The sequence below is a fragment of the Jatropha curcas genome, chromosome 3, assembly GCF_041381405.1.
Source record: "Jatropha curcas cultivar XTBG-Jc1 chromosome 3, XTBG_Jcur_1.0, whole genome shotgun sequence".
NCBI lineage: Eukaryota > Viridiplantae > Streptophyta > Magnoliopsida > Malpighiales > Euphorbiaceae > Jatropha > Jatropha curcas.
The window spans coordinates 1,137,891-1,159,005 of record NC_143153.1 but is presented as its reverse complement, the minus strand read 5'-3'; the positions used below and the strand labels follow the sequence as shown (position 1 = coordinate 1,159,005).

General features: G+C 31.6%; 7 protein-coding genes, 2 long non-coding RNA genes and 1 pseudogene across 9 annotated transcripts; 4 read left to right on the top strand and 6 right to left on the bottom strand.

The window, feature by feature from the left end:
- On the top strand, positions 1 to 893 carry LOC149497290 (putative disease resistance RPP13-like protein 3). Its single transcript, XM_089718846.1, has 2 exons — positions 1 to 478; positions 520 to 893. Exons 1-2 carry the CDS (start codon positions 1 to 3, stop codon positions 891 to 893), a joined length of 852 nt encoding a protein of 283 aa, XP_089574972.1.
- Positions 894 to 956: 63 nt separating this feature from the next.
- LOC149497289 (disease resistance protein RPP8-like) lies at positions 957 to 1,529 on the top strand. The gene has a single exon (XM_089718845.1). The coding sequence runs from the start codon at positions 957 to 959 to the stop codon at positions 1,527 to 1,529; it is 573 nt and encodes a 190-aa protein (XP_089574971.1).
- A 244-nt stretch (positions 1,530 to 1,773) lies between these two features.
- On the bottom strand, positions 1,774 to 2,372 carry LOC149497288 (heat shock protein 21, chloroplastic pseudogene; annotated as a pseudogene).
- Positions 2,373 to 2,500: 128 nt separating this feature from the next.
- MYB117 (myb-related protein 315) lies at positions 2,501 to 3,360 on the bottom strand. Its single transcript, NM_001306032.1, has 3 exons — positions 3,228 to 3,360; positions 2,982 to 3,111; positions 2,501 to 2,894 (listed from the first exon to the last, which is right to left on the bottom strand). Exons 1-3 carry the CDS (start codon positions 3,358 to 3,360, stop codon positions 2,501 to 2,503), a joined length of 657 nt encoding a protein of 218 aa, NP_001292961.1.
- Positions 3,361 to 5,305: 1,945 nt separating this feature from the next.
- On the bottom strand, positions 5,306 to 6,238 carry LOC149497287 (uncharacterized). Its single transcript, XR_016320235.1, has 2 exons — positions 5,762 to 6,238; positions 5,306 to 5,550 (listed from the first exon to the last, which is right to left on the bottom strand). It is a non-coding gene; the product is annotated as an uncharacterized LOC149497287 (long non-coding RNA).
- Positions 6,239 to 7,100: 862 nt separating this feature from the next.
- Positions 7,101 to 9,556, bottom strand: LOC149497286 (uncharacterized). Its single transcript, XR_016320205.1, has 3 exons — positions 8,976 to 9,556; positions 8,103 to 8,186; positions 7,101 to 7,316 (listed from the first exon to the last, which is right to left on the bottom strand). It is a non-coding gene; the product is annotated as an uncharacterized LOC149497286 (long non-coding RNA).
- Positions 9,557 to 12,222: 2,666 nt separating this feature from the next.
- LOC149497285 (putative disease resistance RPP13-like protein 3) lies at positions 12,223 to 13,189 on the top strand. Its single transcript, XM_089718844.1, has 2 exons — positions 12,223 to 13,035; positions 13,151 to 13,189. Exons 1-2 carry the CDS (start codon positions 12,223 to 12,225, stop codon positions 13,187 to 13,189), a joined length of 852 nt encoding a protein of 283 aa, XP_089574970.1.
- An 83-nt stretch (positions 13,190 to 13,272) lies between these two features.
- On the top strand, positions 13,273 to 13,839 carry LOC149497284 (disease resistance protein RPM1-like). Its single transcript, XM_089718843.1, has one exon. It carries the CDS (start codon positions 13,273 to 13,275, stop codon positions 13,837 to 13,839), a length of 567 nt encoding a protein of 188 aa, XP_089574969.1.
- Positions 13,840 to 14,130: 291 nt separating this feature from the next.
- Positions 14,131 to 14,978, bottom strand: LOC105644740 (small heat shock protein, chloroplastic). Its single transcript, XM_089719795.1, has 2 exons — positions 14,774 to 14,978; positions 14,131 to 14,661 (listed from the first exon to the last, which is right to left on the bottom strand). The coding sequence occupies exons 1-2, from the start codon at positions 14,976 to 14,978 to the stop codon at positions 14,168 to 14,170; spliced, it is 699 nt and encodes a 232-aa protein (XP_089575921.1). The 3' UTR covers positions 14,131 to 14,167.
- A 669-nt stretch (positions 14,979 to 15,647) lies between these two features.
- Positions 15,648 to 16,852, bottom strand: LOC149497283 (myb-related protein 315-like). Its single transcript, XM_089719796.1, has 3 exons — positions 16,503 to 16,852; positions 16,255 to 16,384; positions 15,648 to 16,167 (listed from the first exon to the last, which is right to left on the bottom strand). Exons 1-3 carry the CDS (start codon positions 16,633 to 16,635, stop codon positions 15,774 to 15,776), a joined length of 657 nt encoding a protein of 218 aa, XP_089575922.1. The 5' UTR covers positions 16,636 to 16,852; the 3' UTR covers positions 15,648 to 15,773.
- Between the last annotated feature and the right edge of the window lie 4,263 nt (positions 16,853 to 21,115).

Genomic DNA, 21,115 nt, shown 5'->3' with positions numbered 1-21,115 from the left:
ATGCAAAGAAGAAAGGATAGATTATCTTCTACAGCACTAAACGAAATAGGTGAGAGTTGTTCTTCTTCTTCAGCTGATTTCGTTTCAATATGTCAAAGTCTTCCTCATTCTCTCATGTCCTGCTTAGACTATTGCGCTATCGTTCTTAGAGGACTATATCGTTTGACGAAGGCTGAGATGGCTCGGCTTCTATCAGCTGAAGCTCTGATACCAGAGAAAGAAGGGGAACTCACAGATAATGTAGCAAATAACGTTATTGACGAGTTAATTCATCTAGGACTGCTGATAGAAATACACAAAGAGTTACATAGTTTTGAATATGGCCTTTGTATTGACGTTAATGAACCATATATAAATTTATGCGTTGTCAAGGTGGATGAAGTGGAATTTTTGGCTGAAGCTGCGAATTTATCTGTACGAGCTATAATACATCATCATCAGAACAACATTCCTCCTGATTTCAAAACCCTTCAAATTCGTTCTCTATTTTTGACTGCATTCGGATCTGGTCTTTCTCAGGCCTATATGGAAACTATTTGCAAGTTACAATATTTATTGGTGTTACATTACCTGACGAAGTGGGTGACTTGTTTCACCTAAGATATTTGGGCTCGAATTTTTCATATATGGATGAACTTCCACAGACATTAGGCAACCTTCAAAACCTACAAACTTTGGATATAATAGCCTATGGAACGCTGAAGGAATTGCCTTTACAAGTCTTGAATATTCAACGGTTGAGACACATCAATATCATAATACGCAACCCGTTCACTTCAAGGGGAATTAGAGTTCCAAGTGGAATTGGAACATTGAAAAGTCTTCTTACTTTAGGTGAAGTATATGCTGGAGGCGTCATTGCCAGTGAACTAAGCTCGTTAACCCAACTGTAACAACTCAGTATTGGCCGTGTGTCTGAAGATAATTCCACCCAACTATTTGCAGCCATCACGAAGATGGAAAATCTTGTCTCCTTATCACTCAAAGCAGATGAATGCTACTCCCTTAATTCATCTGTTCTGGATTTGGTATCATTTTCCCCTCCATCTTCTATTAAACATCTGAGGTTATATGGTGCCCTTGTTGAAATGCCTGTTTGGCTTGCCTCGATGGAAAACCTCACCGTGTTACATTTAAGTTATTCAAATCTATTAGAGCCCCCAGCCCCTACACTTCAATTTCTTCCCAAATTAAAAGTTCTTCGTATAGGTCGTGCTTATAAAGTACACTGCATCGGTAAAGAGTTCTGTGACGCAGGTGGGTTTCCAAAGCTTGAAAAACTTATTTTCTATCATGAGGATTTCCTAGTGGAGTGGACAGAGATAGTCCGTGGAGCTTTTCTGAGTTTAATGCATCTTGAATTTTCGTTTTGTCCAAACTTGAGGTTTCTTCCAGAAGGCTTACAGAATATTTCTAGTCTTCAGGCGTTGAATTTGTATAATACACATATGGACCTTGAAAGGCCATTATTGGGTGAAAAGAGTTACAAGATCAAGCATATTTCAAAAGTCAGCTTCATCGATTGCTGAAAATGTGAGAGAATTAGTACAAAATAAGTTAGAAAAAAGAAAACTCTCATATGTTACTTTATTTCGTTAGGTGATTCTACAATGGTAGTTATTTTTTTTATATAAGTTTTTCTTAAATGACAATTAAAATATCGGCTACTCCAGGATGCAATTCCATGATCAGAATATTATTAGCCAGAAAGTTTTGGTTCTCTTTACACCCAAAGCTTCTTACTCGGTACTAACCAAAAAAAAAAAAAAGTCATTTAGATAAACTTCACATGCATATAGGAAGTGAATGATCATTGAACATTGATACCAAGAATCTTGCCAGTGGTAGAAGCTTTAGGAATGGTTATATACAAAACTCCATCTTTAACCTCAGCTTTTATTTTCTCAAACTGTATGTTCTCAGGTAATGCAATTCTGCAGCTATATTTCCCATAGCTCTTAGCAGACCATCCTCCATCTTCTTCTTCTTCCTCTATTCCATTTTGTGCACCATTGACATTATTTTTCTCGGGCACCTTCTCTGCTTTCAAAACCAACATCTTCTCTTCAACCCATACCTTCACATCTTCTTTAGTCATTCCAGGCATGTCAAATCTCATCTTGTACTCTGTTTCTCCTTCTTTTATCTCCCATGGAGTCCTTCCTCTGCTATACCCACTTCGTTCAACTGGTGATGGTGGCTCTGATGGTCAAGTAGCCGTATAGGCAAAAGGGTCTTACATCATTCTCTCCATCGTCTCCATCATCTGCTGTACTGTTCTAGCTGTAGGAAATCTGTCCCATAGCTCTGCAATTCAAGATTTTTCTCAAAATCTTAAAAACCCTACATTTTACAACTAAATAGTGTTGCATGAATTTATATTGCAAATATTATGTGATATTTATAAAATAATTTTCATCACATTAATAATAATTATACATTTTCACTAATAAAAAGTATAAAAAAAAAAGAAGAAAAATTTACAATCCATATATATTCCTTAGCATAATTGATGACTGTCAAAAGGAAATATCTCTTCCAGATTACTAAAGCCATCCCATGAAAGCAAAGAGTCTACATTATCAATCCAATTCTGCTGAGATTCTTCTTTGATGACAGATTCTTCAATTCTTGAACAAAAAGATTCAGATTTATCAGTACAAGAGTTCAAAACAGATCCTGCATCAAATTCTTTTCTCAAAGATTCACTTTCTATCTGATAATCCTTCACTTTTGACTCTTCTTTAGCGGTTTCAGCTTCTTCTGTATCAATTCTCTTATGGGTTTGTGGGTCTATACCAAGAATCTTTAGTTTCTTCTTAATTCTTGTATTCCAATGGTTCTTTATTTCATTATCTGTACGGCCTGGAAAATGTGCAGCAATTTTAGACCACCTGCAGAATCATACAAAATTTAATAATTTCATACAGTGTGTTTAATAGTGATTCAAAAAGTATAATCACAAGAATTAATTTTCAAACCTGTTACCCAAACGCGAATGGAGTTCGATTATTTGATCTTCTTCTGCTTCTGTTAAAGCTCCTCTTTTAATATCAGGCCTCAAGTAATTCATCCATCTCAATCTGCAACTCTTCCCACACCTTAATAAACCTACATATGTAATTAATATTAACCACAAGAACAAGAAAATATTTGTCTTTCTGTTACAAAAACAAGAAATGCCAAGAAGCTAGTTAATCAAGACAAGAAATTTGAATTCTTATTACCTGCAAGTTTTGGGACAAGTCTCCAACATTGGATTCCATTGTTGAGAATGAATTTCATAAGCTTTTGGTCTTCTTCCATAGTCCATGGACCTCTCTTCAATCCAATTTTGTCACAACAAGGTTGTCTTCCCATATTGCAGAAGATTAATTAATTTCTTGATTATGATCAACAAGAAACAAGAAACAACATAACACTCTAATTAAAGAGCTAAGCTTTGAAGATTAAAAGGAAGTTGTAAAATTATTATAAAATCAAGAAAAGATTCCATGACAGTTCATATCCTAACTTAAAGAATAAGAGAAACCAATGATTAGAGAGCATAAATCAATCTTAAAAACTATATATTAGAATGGGTTTTGATTTTTGATTAGAGAAATTGAATAACTAATGGTAAAGTCAAGTAAAAAATGGTGGAAAAAGACGTGAGTCGTTGTCATTTATTGACAATTTTGCATTAGAATAAAATAGTGCTTGCCTTCACTAGTTGAATTAAGAAAGCAAGAACGCAATAATATTAATTAATAATAATAATTTAAGGGCAAGATTCTTTGGTCTGCTTTTTATTTGGCCAGCTTCATCAATGGGGGGCAAACCCTTTTCTTTTTTCTACTTGAGAGCATGTCTTCCAATCTTTTAAGTTTTCTAATGCTCTATCCATTTTTTTTTTCACCCATCATGCTTTCCACATTTGACATTTTTGTATTTGCTTTGCTTAAGATGTCAAAACTTTATGGTATTTTACTTTGTTTTTTTCAAATCTAACTTCACAGTTCTTGATATGGATGGAATAGGTTTAATCATAGAAAAAAAGCCTGAATTTTTTTGGTTTTTTTTTCAAATTTAATCGATATTGTTAATTTTATCAATCAATATTATGTACTTATTTTTTATTGCCAATTCTAGCTTTCACCTAGAATCTAATTGGTTACAGTTGAGTGATGCAATTCCAGAAGTGGAGAAATCTATTTGGAGACTTTGAGGTTACTGACGGTGGATACATCAAGAGTCTGTTAATTGTAAAGTTATACTAAGTTATTTCAAATTTGTGGTGGAATGAGAAGGAGAATGTCTCAACCAACAATGTAATCTTTCAACTTGGAGATTTTAAAAGTAAGGATGAACAATTAAAGGACTATATGGATGTGAGTTGGCGTGCCGTACGTAGAACTAGCTAACGGCCAAATAAGCAACAAACTAACGAGTATCAGAGGGAGAACGTAATTGAGAAAGAAAAATAAGTTTGATGTAGTAATGGATAAAATTAAAAGTATTGGCTAAATTTGCCAAATTCGTCACAATTAATGCCTTTTTTTTTGTGATTTAGCCAATTGAATATTAATACTGAGTTTAAATTTAGTTTTTATGTCTTTCTCATATGTTTTTTCTTTTTTTTTTTTTTTTTTTGAGTTACATTGTATGGTATCACGTTCGAGTCATGGTGATATTTAAATAAAGCATTTCAGTTACAATTCCAAATCTTGAATCTATGATCTTGCATGTAATGAAAGTTGGGATTAACAAACAATATTATTGATAATATGTTTAGATTAAACTTAGTTATTTTAATAAATAATAGTATTGGAACTCAAGAAATGAAAATGAAAAATTAAGGCATGTCTAATGTTTTAAAAGCAATGTTGGATATGAAGATAAGTTATAACAATGACATAGTTCTTCTACTGTGGTGCTAACCTTCACTAATTATATTAAAATACTGATTTTACTTATATGAACATAGAAAATGTATAAAAAAAATAATTTATTTGTTTAATCATCATTTCAGGTTGAATGTCCAATCCACTTAGTCATAACTCATAACACAAGCAATTAAGAGAGGTACACTACTTCTTCATAATTATTAAAGAAGCAAATGTAAATGATTGGATTAATCATATTTAATCATATCCATTTTAGTCAAATTTTTGTGTAAATTGATTAACTAATTTTCTTGAAATTAAACTTTTGAGTATTCGTATTCTTCGGAGCGTTTCACCAAATTTAAATAATTAGCTTATTCATGATTTATAGTTATACGAGTAATGGTTGTTATCCAACTATAAATAATGGAATGCACCGCTTGACTAGAAGTCCACGCCACCGAGCTTGGCTAACTCCTTTATAATTTATGTGATATAATTTATTCTAATTGATGACTGTCAAAAAAAGAAAAATTTACAATCCATATATATTCCTTAGCATAATTGATGACTGTCAAAAGGAAATATCTCTTCCAGATTACTAAAGCCATCCCATGAAAGCAAAGAGTCTACATTATCAATCCAATTCTGCTGAGATTCTTCTTTGATGACAGATTCTTCAATTCTTGAACAAAAAGATTTAGATTTATTCAGATTCGAACCACATATATTTTCCAAGACCTCTAAATAACCAAACTGGGAATAGAAGCAAACTGATAACAATTAAAACAAAACCCACGAAAGGTTACAAAAGAACTTGTTTTAATAGCCATTACTTAAACATAATAAAATGATAAATATAGCAACATAGAACAAGAAAATTTTTAAGGACTAACCTCTTTGGCTTCACGAGAAGCACTAGATGGGTGAGAGAATGATCTCATAAGACATGTTGGTTCAGCCATTTCACTCTTGTATAAAAAACGAAACCCTTTCTTTTCAAAACCCTTCTTTTTTCTTTCTCTTCTTTATTTCTATATATGTTTATTATAAAACTCTTCAGTCTCTTATGGACAACGGCTTCAAGGGCTCTCTGATCGCTCTTCCTTCCACTTTAAATTTGAAAATCTTAAAGCTGATGGCCCAATGGTTCAATTACATGTCCAGGCGAGAAAGACACAAGAAGAGAGAGAAAAGGGTTTCTGTGTATAACACTGTAAAGTGTAAACTGCTTGAAATTCAAAGTAACTGAAATTTGCAGAGAAAGAAAGAAGCTTTTAGTGTGCAGGCATTTTTGTTTGCCTTTAAAGTGCAGGGTTTTTATATATATTTTTGATTTTTGATACTCCAAACAAATTAAATAAATAAATGAAAATACCTACCAAAATAAGTTTTTGGTTGCAACCAGAATATTAACGACAATATTATTCAGATATAAATAATAAATCAGTTATAGATAAATTTTATTCATAAATATATTTAGCATTTTATTTTCTAAAAAAATCACATATATATATTATACAAATCAAATATATAAATACATTTTCACAATTAAAATATTGGTGTATTTTCACCGAAAATAGAAACAGAATAAATACCAATATTTTTTTTAAATAATAATTAATTATTATTAATTTGTATAAAAAAAGATATACACTAAAATTTTTTTTTAAGTTTTTGCAAGAGTGTGGAGGATGTGGGACCCACGTGGAAGCTCCTAACCTCTAGTGTTTTTTTGTCCTATTATTTTGGTTCTCAGTTCTTACAAGTGAAAAATAAGAAAAAAAAATAAAAAAAAATGAGTGTGTGAAGCGAATGAAATGTGGGCTGACAGATGCCTCACACTCACAGATTGAGAGAATCTGCTTTATTATTATTATTAGGAAATTACGGTTTGGTCCACCATCGTTTGAATTTGAAATGAGGAAAGGCAGACAAATCAAGTCCAGTAATAGAGATTAAGCAACGGCTTTTCTCTTTTTAACGGTAAAATTGTACAAAGTGATTATTATTTTTAATAAGCAAACAAACCCTATGTATTATGAATGTTAAGATACATAATTCGTTATTTTCATGTGCACCAAAATAATATTCAAAAAATACAGTTAAATATTTTCGATGGTTGAGATGAGATAGTTGTCACGATCTATTTCCACGGGCCGGACCGGCACTAGGACCTGGGTGGGCTTAAGGCTCCCGAAATCCGTAGTAAACCTAAATTGTGCAAACCTCATTTCCTATTCATAATTGTGGATACAGGCCCAATAATTTATTTTAATTTTGTATGACTAGTACAGTTTATATATTTAATATGGACTTTTATTATTCATTTACAATCCAACTGGACTACAATTGCGAAACTCTACCTTTACATTTACTTCATTATTTTATTCACTAACAGCTCTTGATAATTATTGTTTCATTCCATATGACTTTTCTTTCTTCTATTACCTGAAAAAAAATAGGTAGGCAGGGGTGAGCTTCAAACTCAATGAGTAGAGTTAGATAACTCTCTTACCCCACACAATCACACAGATGCTAAAAATATTTTTACCTGGTCACCGATTAATTTTATGAACATGCAGTTGGTTACACAAATGGCAATACAACAGTAATCACAATTATTATCACCTTCATATAATCATATCACGTGGAAATTAGTCAGTGGAGTCACCTAAACCCGATGAGCCGTCCTCCCACATGGCCTATCCACTCACATGTGCACCAGGGAGCCAATCCCCTATTCTGGCTGACCGGTATAAGCCTCACACTGTCGGTCCTCCGATTATTTTTTCCAGTCTCTCTCTCTTTTTTTTTTTTTTTTTTAAAAAAATGCCAACAGGAGGCAACCCGGTGGTCTCCATCCAATCTAGATCATCAAGTGCTCACAACAGGAGGCCACCCTGCGGGCTTCAATCAAATCTAGATTATCAGGTGCCAACAAGAAGCCATCATGTGGTTTTCGGTAACGGTAACGGTAGGTGCACACGGGGGCGCCGATCTCCCATTTACCCGGCTAATCAGGATCCATATAACGGTAACGGTCTCACAAACTCATGGTGACCCACTTCATCCCCATTCCACACAAACAAGACACAGCAATATCACATCACAAGTAATCAAACAATATTTAATATCAACAAATACTGCATCACAATATGGCAATAATGCATGATAACATTTAGCCGTGAATGCATAAATGCAGGCGGATGAGGCGAATTATCTAACATTACTCACAGTTCTTTATTGTCCTTTAAAAAGGACTGCCTTTTTAGCCACATGCTTCCAGCTTTTGTCCTCGCATTTTGGTATTTTATAAACCTTTAAAATAAACAAGAAAATTCTAAATAAGAATTTTAATTCAAAAACTTATATTTCACATTCGTTTATTTATTTTGGTTACCGGTCATTTAATTCACTTGTTAATATGCATATATATCTGGGTTTTCTCATTTATATAACTATTCTAATTTATAACCTTTAAATAAAATCTCTAGTTATTCGGTGAGGAATATTGTATAATGATAATTATAATATTGTATAATATTTCTTAATACCTAAAATTTTAGTCGTCACTACTTATTAAGAACATGATTAATTTAATTCTCCATTTAATGCTTTACTGAAAATTCGGCAGCATTTCCTATATAAACTGAACTAGCCAAATTTTTACATCTATCACATATCAACACACAGCCCATCCAATTTACATTAACCGATCCCGTCCACCATAACTATCACTTATTAGTCATCCATCATTAGTAGGCCCTTGATAATTCTATCACCAATAAATTTTTAATTTTCGTAATATCATTAATTATTTAATAATTTTTCCTATTTATACTTCCTAAAATCCCGAAAATTAACATATATAATTATTAGTTAAAATTCATATTTCAATATCAATGCTGTAGTTACTTTTAATAATATTCAATTTAATTCACTTAATTACTTGATTAATTCGTTAATTAATTAATTCGGGATTTATTCAAAAATTGCAGTTTAATTTCATAAATCTCCAATTTTAATAATTCAATTAATCTTATATCCAATTAATTAATTAATTCACGTTGTAAATTTTATACCGAAAAATGGACAACTAAGCCTTACAATGTACCGATGGAAATTCGGATTTGATTTCCGTGACCCGCGCGAAGAGGAGATCATTCTGCCTCTTAAAGTCCTCGCCGGAGTCTCGCCGGAACGCCGCCGCCGCCGCCGTGCACGGTTGCCGGAAAAGCTAAACCGCCCAGAAAATTGCAAGGTCACCACCACCCGACTCCAATTTTCGTGAGGAATCCAAATCTGCTATCACTTTGTTGAGCCAGTGGCTCGTTTGGCCGGATCGACCTCCACAGCCACCTTCAAGCCACCGTCCATGGTGGTTCATCAAAACGCAAGCAACATCACAAATTAATGGAGGGGAAAGGTTCATATGTAGGAGAGGAGTCGTTTGAGACCAACCCCAACACTTGAAGTCGACGGAATTGATGAGATTTCGCCGGAAAACGCCATCGCACGGTGACGCGGCCTGCCAGTCGCGATCTCTCTCGCTTCAGGCTCTCATCGCTCAAACCAAGGCCACCGGAGTGATTGTCTCGTTGAGCTCTTGCGATTAGAGTGCTTGCTTGCTTGAGACGATAGCCGTTTGGCCGGCAAACGGGAAGGAGAGGAGGGAGAGCTGTCGTGCGCTGGAGAAGGAAGAAGAAGAAAAGAAGAAGAAAAGAAAAGAAAGAATGTCGGTTTCTAGATCATTCCGGTTCGATTCAAATCGGTTTGATCTGATTCAATGATTTGGCTCGATTCTTGCTCGGTTTCAGATTTTTCACTTGGTTTTCAGAGTATTCGTGTGGTTTCCGAAAAATTAAATTGATTGTCAGGCCCGGTTCGATTTATTTTGAGTATTTAGTTTGGTTCCATAATATTTTCTCCATTTACTCAATATTAATCAAATATGAACAGTTCATGATTTTTTTTTTTTTTGATTTTAGGATAATAAATTTCTATAATAGTTATATACGTATACATACATTTATAATCAATTAATAATTAGTGTTCCATTTTATTTCATCAAAATATTTAGTGTTCTCCGATCGAACATTCCGGATAATCAGTTTTTTGGGCTTGGGCCCAATTCGAAAATTTGGGCTTAAATTGAGACTGTATTCCATTTGCAGCCCATACGGTCAAAAATTTCGATTTTTGATTTAAATTAAATTTGAAAGTTTCAAAAATAAAAATTTGGGTTATTTCAATAGTATAGATTCTTTTTCTTTTAATCAGATATCTTGAATACGAGCTCTAAATGTGAAGTCTCTTTCAACACTCAGAGAAAGCGTTTTTATCCCATTTTATATGTCTGCCTAATGTAAATTCAAACTAGTCGAGCCAATGAGCTACGGGTACCAGATCATTAAAAAAAAAAAGATTGTTGAATGTTAAAACCTTGAATCATATTTGGACACAACCAACGATTTGGTTCTATTGGATATTGAATCAAACACTATTTTACTTATAACTTTTAACTTAAAAGATAAATTTAACTAAATTAGAAGTCAAACTAAAAGACCATTTATATTAGGAAACAAGGTTTTACAAATATTGAAAATTCATAAAGATGTGTGATTTATTTCAATCCATTAAAAAAGAAAATCTATTTTATCTGGGAAAAAAAATGAAAATTCAGCAATTACGTAGGCTTTAGTTACTGAAATTCAATTTTTTATGGAAAATTATTTTTTAGAAATGTAAAATTTGAAAAAAAATATTATAGGAAAGTTAAATATTGTATTGGAATGACAATAAATGTTTTCCGTTGAACAATAAATATTGTATTATTTAAAATTTCCTTTTTCTAGGAGAATTTAATTTTCCACCATTTAAAACGAGAAATTACTTGTCAGTATACATAAAAACACTTTCTACACGTCAAGACACAGTCTAGTGTGAATTCATATACAACTTGGCAATAGATCTAAATTTGAACTTTCTAATTTTTAAACTTTTATATTTTAAAAGGCATTGCAAATTTTACGACCAACCATGATATATGATGATGATAACGATAATAATATAATCTTAGCAAAAAAAATTAAGATAGTATCAATTTAATTACCAATATATCATTTTTTTTATCAGTAAATTCAATTTATTTTATTAATATGCCAGGAAAAATTTAACTTATCTAAGCAACTAACCCAAACTAATATGCTTCTAAATACATCCAAAATTAGCCTAAAATAATTGAAAAAACCAGAAAGAAAAATATTAATATCTCATTTGTAGTGTGCACAAGTTGAAGTTGGTAAGAAATCAACATACACAAGGTCAGAACAAGCAGTTACATCTACCAAAATTTTCAAAGCTTGTTGAAAAATTAAAGCAAAATAAAAAAATAAAGACACATTCCTTTTTATATATAATTTAAAAAACCTGAGGAAAATTGAAATTTCAATTAGGAGGGATGAATTGCAGTTTTGGAAGCATCCCCAATTTTTCTTTTTAAATGACGCTTATGGTATTCCACATGTAGAATAATGGCCGAATGTATATAAAAGATCCAGTAATATTTTCTTACATTACGAGTGATCACATACGTTTAATTTAATTAAAAAAATAATTATTTTTAAATATTACTTGTTTTTTAGTATATAATTTAAAAATTAAAATGTCATCATTTAAACTAAAATACTGTTTAAGATTGGTTTGATATATAAATAGATGAAAAAAACTTACTTAGATCCGGTCCATAGCCCATTTATGGACCAAATAAATAAAATTCATAATTTACAAAAAAGTGTCCCTGACTTTATCATTTTTTTTCTAAATGTATGGTCAGAAATATATTCTTTCAATAAAAATATTAAATTTCAATTGGTTTAGACCATAGGTATGGATATAAATCGGGTCTAGCTAAGTTTTTCTCGTAAGTGGAAAGGAAAAAAGTTATCTAGACTGGATCCAATGAAATTCAATATTCTTATTGAAACGATGATATTTCTGACCATACACTTAAAAATTTTTACTGCATTAATTATTGTCTGCTGACTTTAAAAAGTATTATTTTTTAAAAAAATAATTATTTTATCTCTGAGATTTACCGCTCTTTGATTAAAATATTTGAAATGCCTCTGATATTTGCTTCCCTCGTATTGCTAGGTCATTCTGTAAAAAAAAAAAAACACACATTTTCCTTTAATTTTAAAGTAAAACGTTAAGGTTAAGTTTTGTAAATTTCTTTCCCATATCAGTTACTTTATCTTTTCCCTTATCTTTTCTTTCTTCTCGATTTTCAGATCTCGATGATGAAATAATTATTTTCCCTTATCTTTTCTGGTTCCTTCACGCATCCAAAAATATGCCTCAGATCTGCTTCACTCGTGAATCAACTGATCGAAAAGAAATGTATTTTGCGGAGATGCAAAGAAGAAAGGATAGCTTATCTTCTACAGCACTAAACGAAATAGGTGAGAGTTGTTCTTCTTCTTCAGCTGATTTCGTTTCAATATATCAAAGTCTTCCTCATTATCTCATGTCCTGCTTAGACTATTGCGCTATCGTTCATAGAGGACGATATGGTTCTCCTTTAACGAAGGCTTATATGGCTCGGCTTTTATCAGCTGAAGATCTGATACCAGAGAAAGAAGGGGAACTCATAGATAATCTAGCAAATAACGTTATCGACGAGTTAATTCATCTAGGACTGCTGATAGAAACACACACAACAGTGTCATATACTTTTGATTATGGGCCTAATATTGGCTTTAATGAATCATATGTAAATTTATGCGTTGTCGAGGTGGATGAAGTGGAATTTTTGGCTGAAGCTGCGAATTTACCTGTTCGAGCTATAATACATCATCACCGGAACAATATTCCTCCTGATTTCAAAACCCTTCAAATTCGTTCTCTATTTTTGAATGCATCCGGGCCTGGTTTTTCTCGGGCCTATCTGGAAACTATTTGCAGGTTGCAATATTTATTGGTGTTAAGTTTGGATGGCGGCCTTGGGGAGGGATTACCTGACGAAGTGGGTGACTTGTTTCACCTGAGATATTTGCGCTCGAAATTTTTTTTGAAGGATGAACTTCCGCAGACATTAGGCAACCTTCAAAACCTACAAACTTTGGATATAATCGCCCATAGAAAGCTGAAGGAATTGCCTTTACAAGTCTTTAATATTCAACAGTTGAGACACATCAATATCAGAACAGGCTACCCGAGCACTTCAAGTGGAATTAGAGTTCCAAGTGGAATTGGAACATTGAAAAGTCTTCTTACTTTAGGTGAAGTATATGCTGGAGGCGTCATTGCCAGTGAACTAAGCTCGTTAACCCAACTGCAACAACTCAGTGTTGGCTGTGTGTCTGAAGATAATTCCACCCAACTATTTGCAGCCATCACGAAGATGGAAAATCTTGTCTCCTTGTCACTCAAAGCAGATGAATTCTACTCCCTTAATTCATCTGTTCTAGATTTGGAATCATTTTCCCCTCCATCTTCTATTAAACATCTGAGGTTATATGGTGCCCTTGTTGAAATGCCTGCTTGGCTTGCCTCCATGGAAAACCTCACTGTGTTACATTTAAGTTTTTCCAATCTATTAGAGCCTCCAGCCCCTACACTTCAATTTCTTCCCAAATTAAAGGCTCTTCATATAGATAGTGCTTATAATGTACGCTGCATCGGTAAAGAGTTCTGTGACTTAGGTGGGTTTCCAAAGCTTGAAATACTTACTTTCCATGGTGAGGATACCCTAGTGGAGTGGACAGAGATAGGCCGTGGAGCTTTTCTTAGTTTAAGGAATCTTGAATTTTGGTTTTGTCCAAACTTGAGGTTTCTTCCAGAAGGCTTACAGAATATTTCTAGTCTTCAGGTGTTGATTTTGTGTGATACACATATCGACCTTAAAAGGCGATTATTGGGTGAAGAGAGTTACAAGATCAAGCATATTTCAAATGTCAGCATAAGTTAAAAAAAAAAAAAAAAAAAAATCTCGATATTACTTTATTTCATTAGGTGATTGTACAGCTAATATGATATATATATATATATATATATATATATATATATATATATATATATATATATATTATAAGTTTTCTTTGAATGACAATTAAAATATCGGCCACTTCAGGATGCAATTCCATGATCAGTATGTTATTAGCCAGAAAGTTTTAGTTCTCTTCACACCCAAAGCTTCTTACATAGTACTATACAAAAAAAAAAAAAAAAAAAAAAAAAAAAAAAAAAAAAAAAACCGTCATTTGGATAAACTTCACATACATATAGGAAGTGAATGATCATTGAACATTGATATCAAGAATCTTGCCAGTGGTAGAAGCTTTAGGAATGGTTATATACAAAACTCCATCTTTAACCTCAGCTTTTATTTTCTCAAACTGTATGTTCTCAGGTAATGCAATTCTGCAGCTATATTTCCCATAGCTCTTAGCAGACCATCCTCCATCTTCTTCTTCCTCTATTCCATTTTGTGCACCATTGACATTATTTTTCTCGGGCACCTTCTCTGCTTTCAAAACCAACATCTTCTCTTCAACCCATACCTTCACATCTTCTTTAGTCATTCCAGGCATGTCAAATCTCATCTTGTACTCTGTTTCTCCTTCTTTTATCTCCCATGGAGTCCTTCCTCTGCTATACCCACTTCGTTCAACTGGTGATGGTGGCTCTGATGGCCAAGTACCCGTATAGGCAAAAGGGTCTTCCATCATTCTCTCCATCGTCTCCATCATCTGCTGTACTGTTCTAGCTGTAGGAAATCTGTCCCATAGCCCTGCAATTCAAGATTTTTCTCAAACTCTCAAAACCCCACATTTTACAACTAAATTTAGACAATTAAGAGAGAACAATTAATTTGTAACTAATTAATTAAATTAATTACATACCTACTGGAGCAACAGGAGCCGTTCTTTTCTTGGTTTGGGGTTGTTGGTGGTGCTGCTGCTTGGTGGCTTTCTGTAAATGATCAAGATTGTCTCTATTTTCTGCTGCCTTTGCTTTGACAATGAAACGAAGGTTTCTTGATCGAACAGAAGTGCTTTTTGATGATAAAGGAAGAGAAAAGCTTAAATTGGAAAGAGCTTGAGACATTTTTCTAAAGGAATGAACTCCAACCTTTTACTTGATCGGTGGAGAAACACAGAAGGAATTGGTGACATTTAAAGAGAGGAGTGGACATTTCTGGAAACAGCATTTTGTGATGGGTAGAAAATGGGAGTGGTAGAGGACCTTAACGTTCTGGAACTCTCCAGAAATTCATTCCTTAACTTCTGGCTGTTTCTGAAATAATTTTGTTTCTAATTATAGATAAGCCTTACTCAGGTACTGTCCGCTTGCTCTCTGTTCTTGATGTTGACCCTAATTGGGCCAGTAACTAGGCCAGGCCCATCCTGGTCCAACTCCGAAAATTATATAGAATTTTTACCCAAAAAAATTTTATATAAATCCAATAGTCTTTTCTGATACCCTCTCCTGAGGATAATTTTAGAATACAAATTATTCTTTGGTTAGATTGGATCTGTATACCAAACCAATCAATAAAGAATTAAAAAAATATATATTACTATTTTATTTTTTTTTCAATAATTATTTAGAAATATCCTAATTTGAATCGAAAAACTGCTTTTAGTTAGTATAATATATGAAATGGATTCATATACCGGATGCAAGTAAATTTTTAGGAATTACTGAATACTCTTCTCCCGGAGAAAGGGAAGAACTTTCTCTCTTTTCAAACAAAAATAAATAGTGCTGCATGAATTTATATTGCAAATATTATGTGATATTTATAAAATAATTTTCATCACATTAATAATAATTATACATTTTCACTAATAAAAAGAAAAAAAAAAAAAAGAAGAAAAATTTACAATCCATATATATTCCTTAGCATAATTGATGACTGTCAAAAGGAAATATCTCTTCCAGATTATTAAAGCCATCCCATGAAAGCAAAGAGTCTACATTATCAATCCAATTCTGCTGAGATTCTTCTTTGATGACAGATTCTTCAATTCTTGAACAAAAAGATTCAGATTTATCAGTACAAGAGTTCAAAACAGATCCTGCATCAAATTCTTTTCTCAAAGATTCACTTTCTATCTGATAATCCTTCACTTTTGACTCTTCTTTAGAGGTTTCAGCTTCTTCTGTATCAATTCTCTTATGGGTTTGTGGGTCTATACCAAGAATCTTTAGTTTCTTCTTAATTCTTGTATTCCAATGGTTCTTTATTTCATTATCTGTACGGCCTGGAAAATGTGCAGCAATTTTAGACCACCTGCAGAATCATACAAAATTTAATAATTTCACACAGTGTGTTTAATAGTGATTCAAAAAGTATAATCACAAGAATTAATTTTCAAACCTGTTACCCAAACGCGAATGGAGTTCGATTATTTGATCTTCTTCTGCTTCTGTTAAAGCTCCTCTTTTAAGATCAGGCCTCAAGTAATTCATCCATCTCAATCTGCAACTCTTCCCACACCTTAATAAACCTACATATGTACTTAATATTAACCACAAGAACAAAAAAATATTTGTCTTTCTGTTACAAAAAACAAGAAATGCCAAGAAGCTAGTTAATCAAGACAAGAAATTTGAAATTCTTATTACCTGCAAGTTTTGGGACAAGTCTCCAACATTGGATTCCATTGTTGAGAATGAAGTTCATAAGCTTTTGGTCTTCTTCGATAGTCCATGGACCTCTCTTCAATCCAATTTTGTCACAACAAGGTTGTCTTCCCATATTGCAGAAGATTAATTAATTTCTTGATTATGATCAACAAGAAACAAGAAACAACATAACACTCTAATTAAAGAGCTAAGCTTTGAAGATTAAAAGGAAGTTGTAAAATTATTATAAAATCAAGAAAAGATTCCATGACAGTTCATATCCTAACTTAAAGAATAAGAGAAACCAATGATTAGAGAGCATAAATCAATCATAAAAACTATATATTAGAATGGGTTTTGATTTTTGATTAGAGAAATTGAATAACTAATGGTAAAGTCAAGTAAAAATATGGTGGAAAAAGACGTGAGTCGTTGTCATTTATTGACAATTTTGCATTAGAATAAAATAGTGCTTGCCTTCACTAGTTGAATTAAGAAAGCAAGAACGCAATAATATTAATTAATAATAATAATTTAAGGGCAAGATTCTTTGGTCTGCTTTTTATTTGGCCAGCTTCATCAATGGGGGGCAAACCCTTTTCTTTTATCTACTTGAGAGCATGTCTTCCAATCTTTTAAGTTTTCTAATGCTCCATCCTTTTTTTTTTTTCACCCATCATGCTTTCCATATTTGACAATTTTGTATTTGCTTTGCTTAAGATGTCAAAACTTTATGGTATTTTACTTTGTTTTTTTCAATTCTAACTTCACAGTTCTTGATATGGATGGAATAGGTTTAATCATAGAAAAAAAGCCTGAATTTTTTTGGTGTTTTTTCCAAATTTAATCGATATTTTTAATTTTATCAATCAATATTCTGTACTTATTTTTTATTGTCAATTTTAGCTTCCATCTAGAATCTAATTGGTTGCAGTTGAGTGATGCAATTCCAGAAGTGGAGAAATCTACTTATAGACTTTGAGGTTACTGACAGTGGATACATCAAGAGTCTGTTAATTGTAAAGTCATACCAAGTTATTTCAAATTTGTGGCGGGATGAGAAGGAAAATGTCTCAACCAACAATGTAATCTTTTAACTTGGAGATTCTAAAAGTAAAGATAAATACCTAAAGAACTATGTGGATGTGAGTTGGTGTGCTGTACGTAGAATCAGCTACGGCCAAATAAACAACAAACTAACCGAGTTTTGGAAAGAGAGTGTAATTGACGAAGAAAAATAAGTTTGATGTAGCAATGGATAAAATTTAAAGTATTGGCTAAATATGCCAAATACGTCACAATTAATGTTTTTTTTTTTTTTTTTTTTTTGTAATTTAGCCAATTGAATATTACTGCTGAGTTTAAATTTAGTTTTTATGTCTTTCTCATATGTATTTTTTTTTTTTTTTTTTTGAGCGACATTATATGGTATCATGTTCCAGTCATGGTGATATTTAAATAAAGCATTTCAGTTGTAATTCTAAATCTTGAATCTATGATCTTGCATGTAATGAAAGTTGGGATTAACAAACAATATTATTGATAATATGTTTAGATGAAACTTAGTTATTTTAATAAATAATAGTACTGTAACTCAAGAAATGAAAATGAAAAATTAAGACATGTCTAATGTTTTAAAAGCAATGTTGGATTTGAAGATCAGTTATAACAATGAGAGAGTTCTTCTACTGTGGTGCTAACCTTCACTAATTGTATTAAAATACTGATTTTACTTATATGAACATAGAAAATGTAGGCATGGCCGGTTCAGTGAACCGCCGGTTCCGGTTCACTGAACCGCCGGTTCGAGATGTTTAAAATTTTGAACCGGAACCAACCCTTGAACCTCCGGTTTCGGTCCGGTTCCGGTTCCGGCACAGTTCCAGCGAACGGACGGTTCGAATTACGGTTCCGATTTGGTTCCGGCATTACGCAAATTTAAAAAAATAATAAAATTTTGATTCCGAATTCATAAATAAATAATAATTTTAAAATGTTTAAATTTTATTAACTAAATAAATTATTATAAAATTTTAAAAGAAAAACTTCTATTAACTAACTTAGAACTATTATTATATTAAATTTACAAATTTTGCTAATTCACTAATATAGCAAACTATAATGGAATATAAAATTAATGAAATGAGTTAGAAATTATTATTTTCAAATACTAAGAAAAATATTAAAAAAGTTAAATGAAGTAAATTTATGAATAGAAAAAATTGAGATTAGAGAAAGAATTTGGAATTAGATGTAAGAAAATAAAAAATAAACAATAGATAATTCCAATATTAAAAAAATAAAGCAATAGAAAAAATAATGAAATATGAAAATTTGCGAGAATTTTGATTGAGAATAAGAGAAGAGTTATGATATAATTGGTTGTGAAATAAAAAATCATCAACTCATCATATTTATACATGTTTCTCATTTATTAGTTTCCCAAATTGTCCCTTATAATAAAAAAATAACAATTATATTTTTGGATAATTTAGTAAATAAATAAATAAATGATTAAAAAATGAATAAAATTTATTTACCAAAAAATAAATAAAAAAACACCTATTATATCAAAACTATTCGTTACACTCTTTTTTTATACACTTGAAAGTTTTTTTTTTATATAAATCAACTATTCATGTACCATTTTTTGTATAAATTAAGTAAAAAAATGTGTATTTTTTTCACTACTTTTATAACTTATGTACTATTGTACTTCTCTTCACCATAAATTAAATCAATTACAATCAAATCAAGTAATATAAATTTTTTTATAAAAATTTTAATCTATAATTTTTTTTTGCATCCGGTTCGAACCGGACTGGAACAGCCGGTTAACCGCCGGTTCTGAGCCGGTTCCGGTTCATATTTTAAGATTCACATGAATCTTAACCGGCCCTTGAACCGCCGGTTTCGGTTCAAAATTATAAACCGCCGATTCCGGTCCGGTTCCGGTTCGTCTACAATACGGTTCGGTTTCGGTTAAAATCGAACCGGTGGCCATGCCTAAGAAAATGTATAAAAAAAAAAAAAATTATTTGTTTAATCATCATTGCAGGTTGAATGTCCAATCCACCTAGTCATAACTCATAACACAAGCAATTAAGAGAGGTACACTACTACTTCATAATTATTAAAGAAGCAAATGTAAATGATTGGATTAATTATATTTAATCATATCCATTTGAGTCAAATTTTTGTGTAAATTGATTAACTTATTTTTGAAATTAAACTTTTGAGCATTGAAATTAAACTTTTGAGCATTCATATTCTTCAAAGCGTTTTATTAAATTTAAATAATTAGATCATTCATGATTTAAAATTATGCGAGTAATGGTTGTTACCGATTACAAAGGATGGGATGCACCTCTTGACTAGAAGTACACGCTACCGAGCTTGGCTAACTCCTTTATAATTTATGTGATATAATTTATTCTAATTGTATTTTTAGAAATTTTTTCACCTCTCTCTTTTCTAACAAAAAAAGGAAGCATGTGTAAAACTTTTTTTTAAAATCATTTAAAATTTTATTTTTTATCCTTATAATTATTTTTCCTAGAGATACTACATATAATTAATTGAAATATAAAAAAAATACAACTTTTTATTATTGTTTTATTTATTTATTATTTACCTTAATTTATTCTTATTAAATTTAGACCCGCATAAATAAGTGTTTCTCCTTTGTTAATGTAAACTTAATGAAACACGTGTTGATTTGACATGTCAACAGACAATATACGAGAAGTCAAGGTCAACTAATCCAAAAACATGGACCTGTATTTTCATTTAATTGAACAATATAGTATTACATTAAACCCATAAGAGGTAAATCAAAATTCGGCCCAACCCAAAAATGTAAGGTTAGGACCGTAACACTGTACCTCATGTATATTTTTGACTTTTGTGAATATGAAAATAAAATTTTCTTTTAAATGCATAGCATTGTGTTTTTTTTTTTTTTTTTTTTTTTATGAATTTTAGTAATTACAAATTATGTAAATTTTATTTATTGATATGTCCATCTTTTTCATATGGAATAATTTTTTTCGTTGTAAAGTATAAAAATTTTTTCTTTTTTTAGTAAGTATATTTCTCAAAATATCAAACTGTATCCACACAGATTGCTTATTATGGGCCAATTACTCTTTAATTATTATTTTTTTAAGGCCTATAAACCTTTTTAACTTTTTAAAAAATGGTTAATATTATTTTCAAAATTTTTCCTAATATATATTTTTTGAAAATAATCATTAATAGCATTATTTCCTACTATAACAATTAAAACCAACCACTCATTTTGTAATCAATCTTCTGTTCAACTCCTTTGACCTTTCCACCACTACCTGCCATTCTCAAAGTTTCCAAATGATGCCACCAGCAACAAGGATGGATTAGACATAACGGGTGGAGTGTTTGACCAAAACAATTAATTTTAAATTATAAAATAAGTTAGAAAAATATTTTTCCAATGTTTAATTGCTAGCTTATTATATATTGATGAATAATTTATTTTCTTTTAATATTTCAAACAACGAAAAATTATAAAAATATTTTAATCTGAATTTGAACTTTAACATAAAGGAGCTGATTGGAGCAGAACTTAAGCTTGT

Coding starts and splice junctions, on each gene's coding strand:
- LOC149497290 (XM_089718846.1), top strand. CDS start 1: ATGCAAAGAAGAAAGGATAGATTATCTTCTACAGCACTAAACGAAATA. Junction 479..519: donor TTTCAAAACCCTTCAAATTC/GTTCTCTATTTT, acceptor GGTCTTTCTCAG/GCCTATATGGAAACTATTTG.
- LOC105644740 (XM_089719795.1), bottom strand. CDS start 14,978: ATGTCTCAAGCTCTTTCCAATTTAAGCTTTTCTCTTCCTTTATCATCA. Junction 14,662..14,773: donor GGCTCCTGTTGCTCCAGTAG/GTATGTAATTAA, acceptor CTTGAATTGCAG/GGCTATGGGACAGATTTCCT.
- LOC149497289 (XM_089718845.1), top strand. CDS start 957: ATGGAAAATCTTGTCTCCTTATCACTCAAAGCAGATGAATGCTACTCC.
- LOC149497283 (XM_089719796.1), bottom strand. CDS start 16,635: ATGGGAAGACAACCTTGTTGTGACAAAATTGGATTGAAGAGAGGTCCA. Junction 16,385..16,502: donor ACTTGTCCCAAAACTTGCAG/GTAATAAGAATT, acceptor GTACATATGTAG/GTTTATTAAGGTGTGGGAAG. Junction 16,168..16,254: donor CATTCGCGTTTGGGTAACAG/GTTTGAAAATTA, acceptor ATGATTCTGCAG/GTGGTCTAAAATTGCTGCAC.
- LOC149497284 (XM_089718843.1), top strand. CDS start 13,273: ATGGAAAATCTTGTCTCCTTGTCACTCAAAGCAGATGAATTCTACTCC.
- MYB117 (NM_001306032.1), bottom strand. CDS start 3,360: ATGGGAAGACAACCTTGTTGTGACAAAATTGGATTGAAGAGAGGTCCA. Junction 3,112..3,227: donor ACTTGTCCCAAAACTTGCAG/GTAATAAGAATT, acceptor TTACATATGTAG/GTTTATTAAGGTGTGGGAAG. Junction 2,895..2,981: donor CATTCGCGTTTGGGTAACAG/GTTTGAAAATTA, acceptor ATGATTCTGCAG/GTGGTCTAAAATTGCTGCAC.
- LOC149497285 (XM_089718844.1), top strand. CDS start 12,223: ATGCCTCAGATCTGCTTCACTCGTGAATCAACTGATCGAAAAGAAATG. Junction 13,036..13,150: donor TGAAGGAATTGCCTTTACAA/GTCTTTAATATT, acceptor TTCTTACTTTAG/GTGAAGTATATGCTGGAGGC.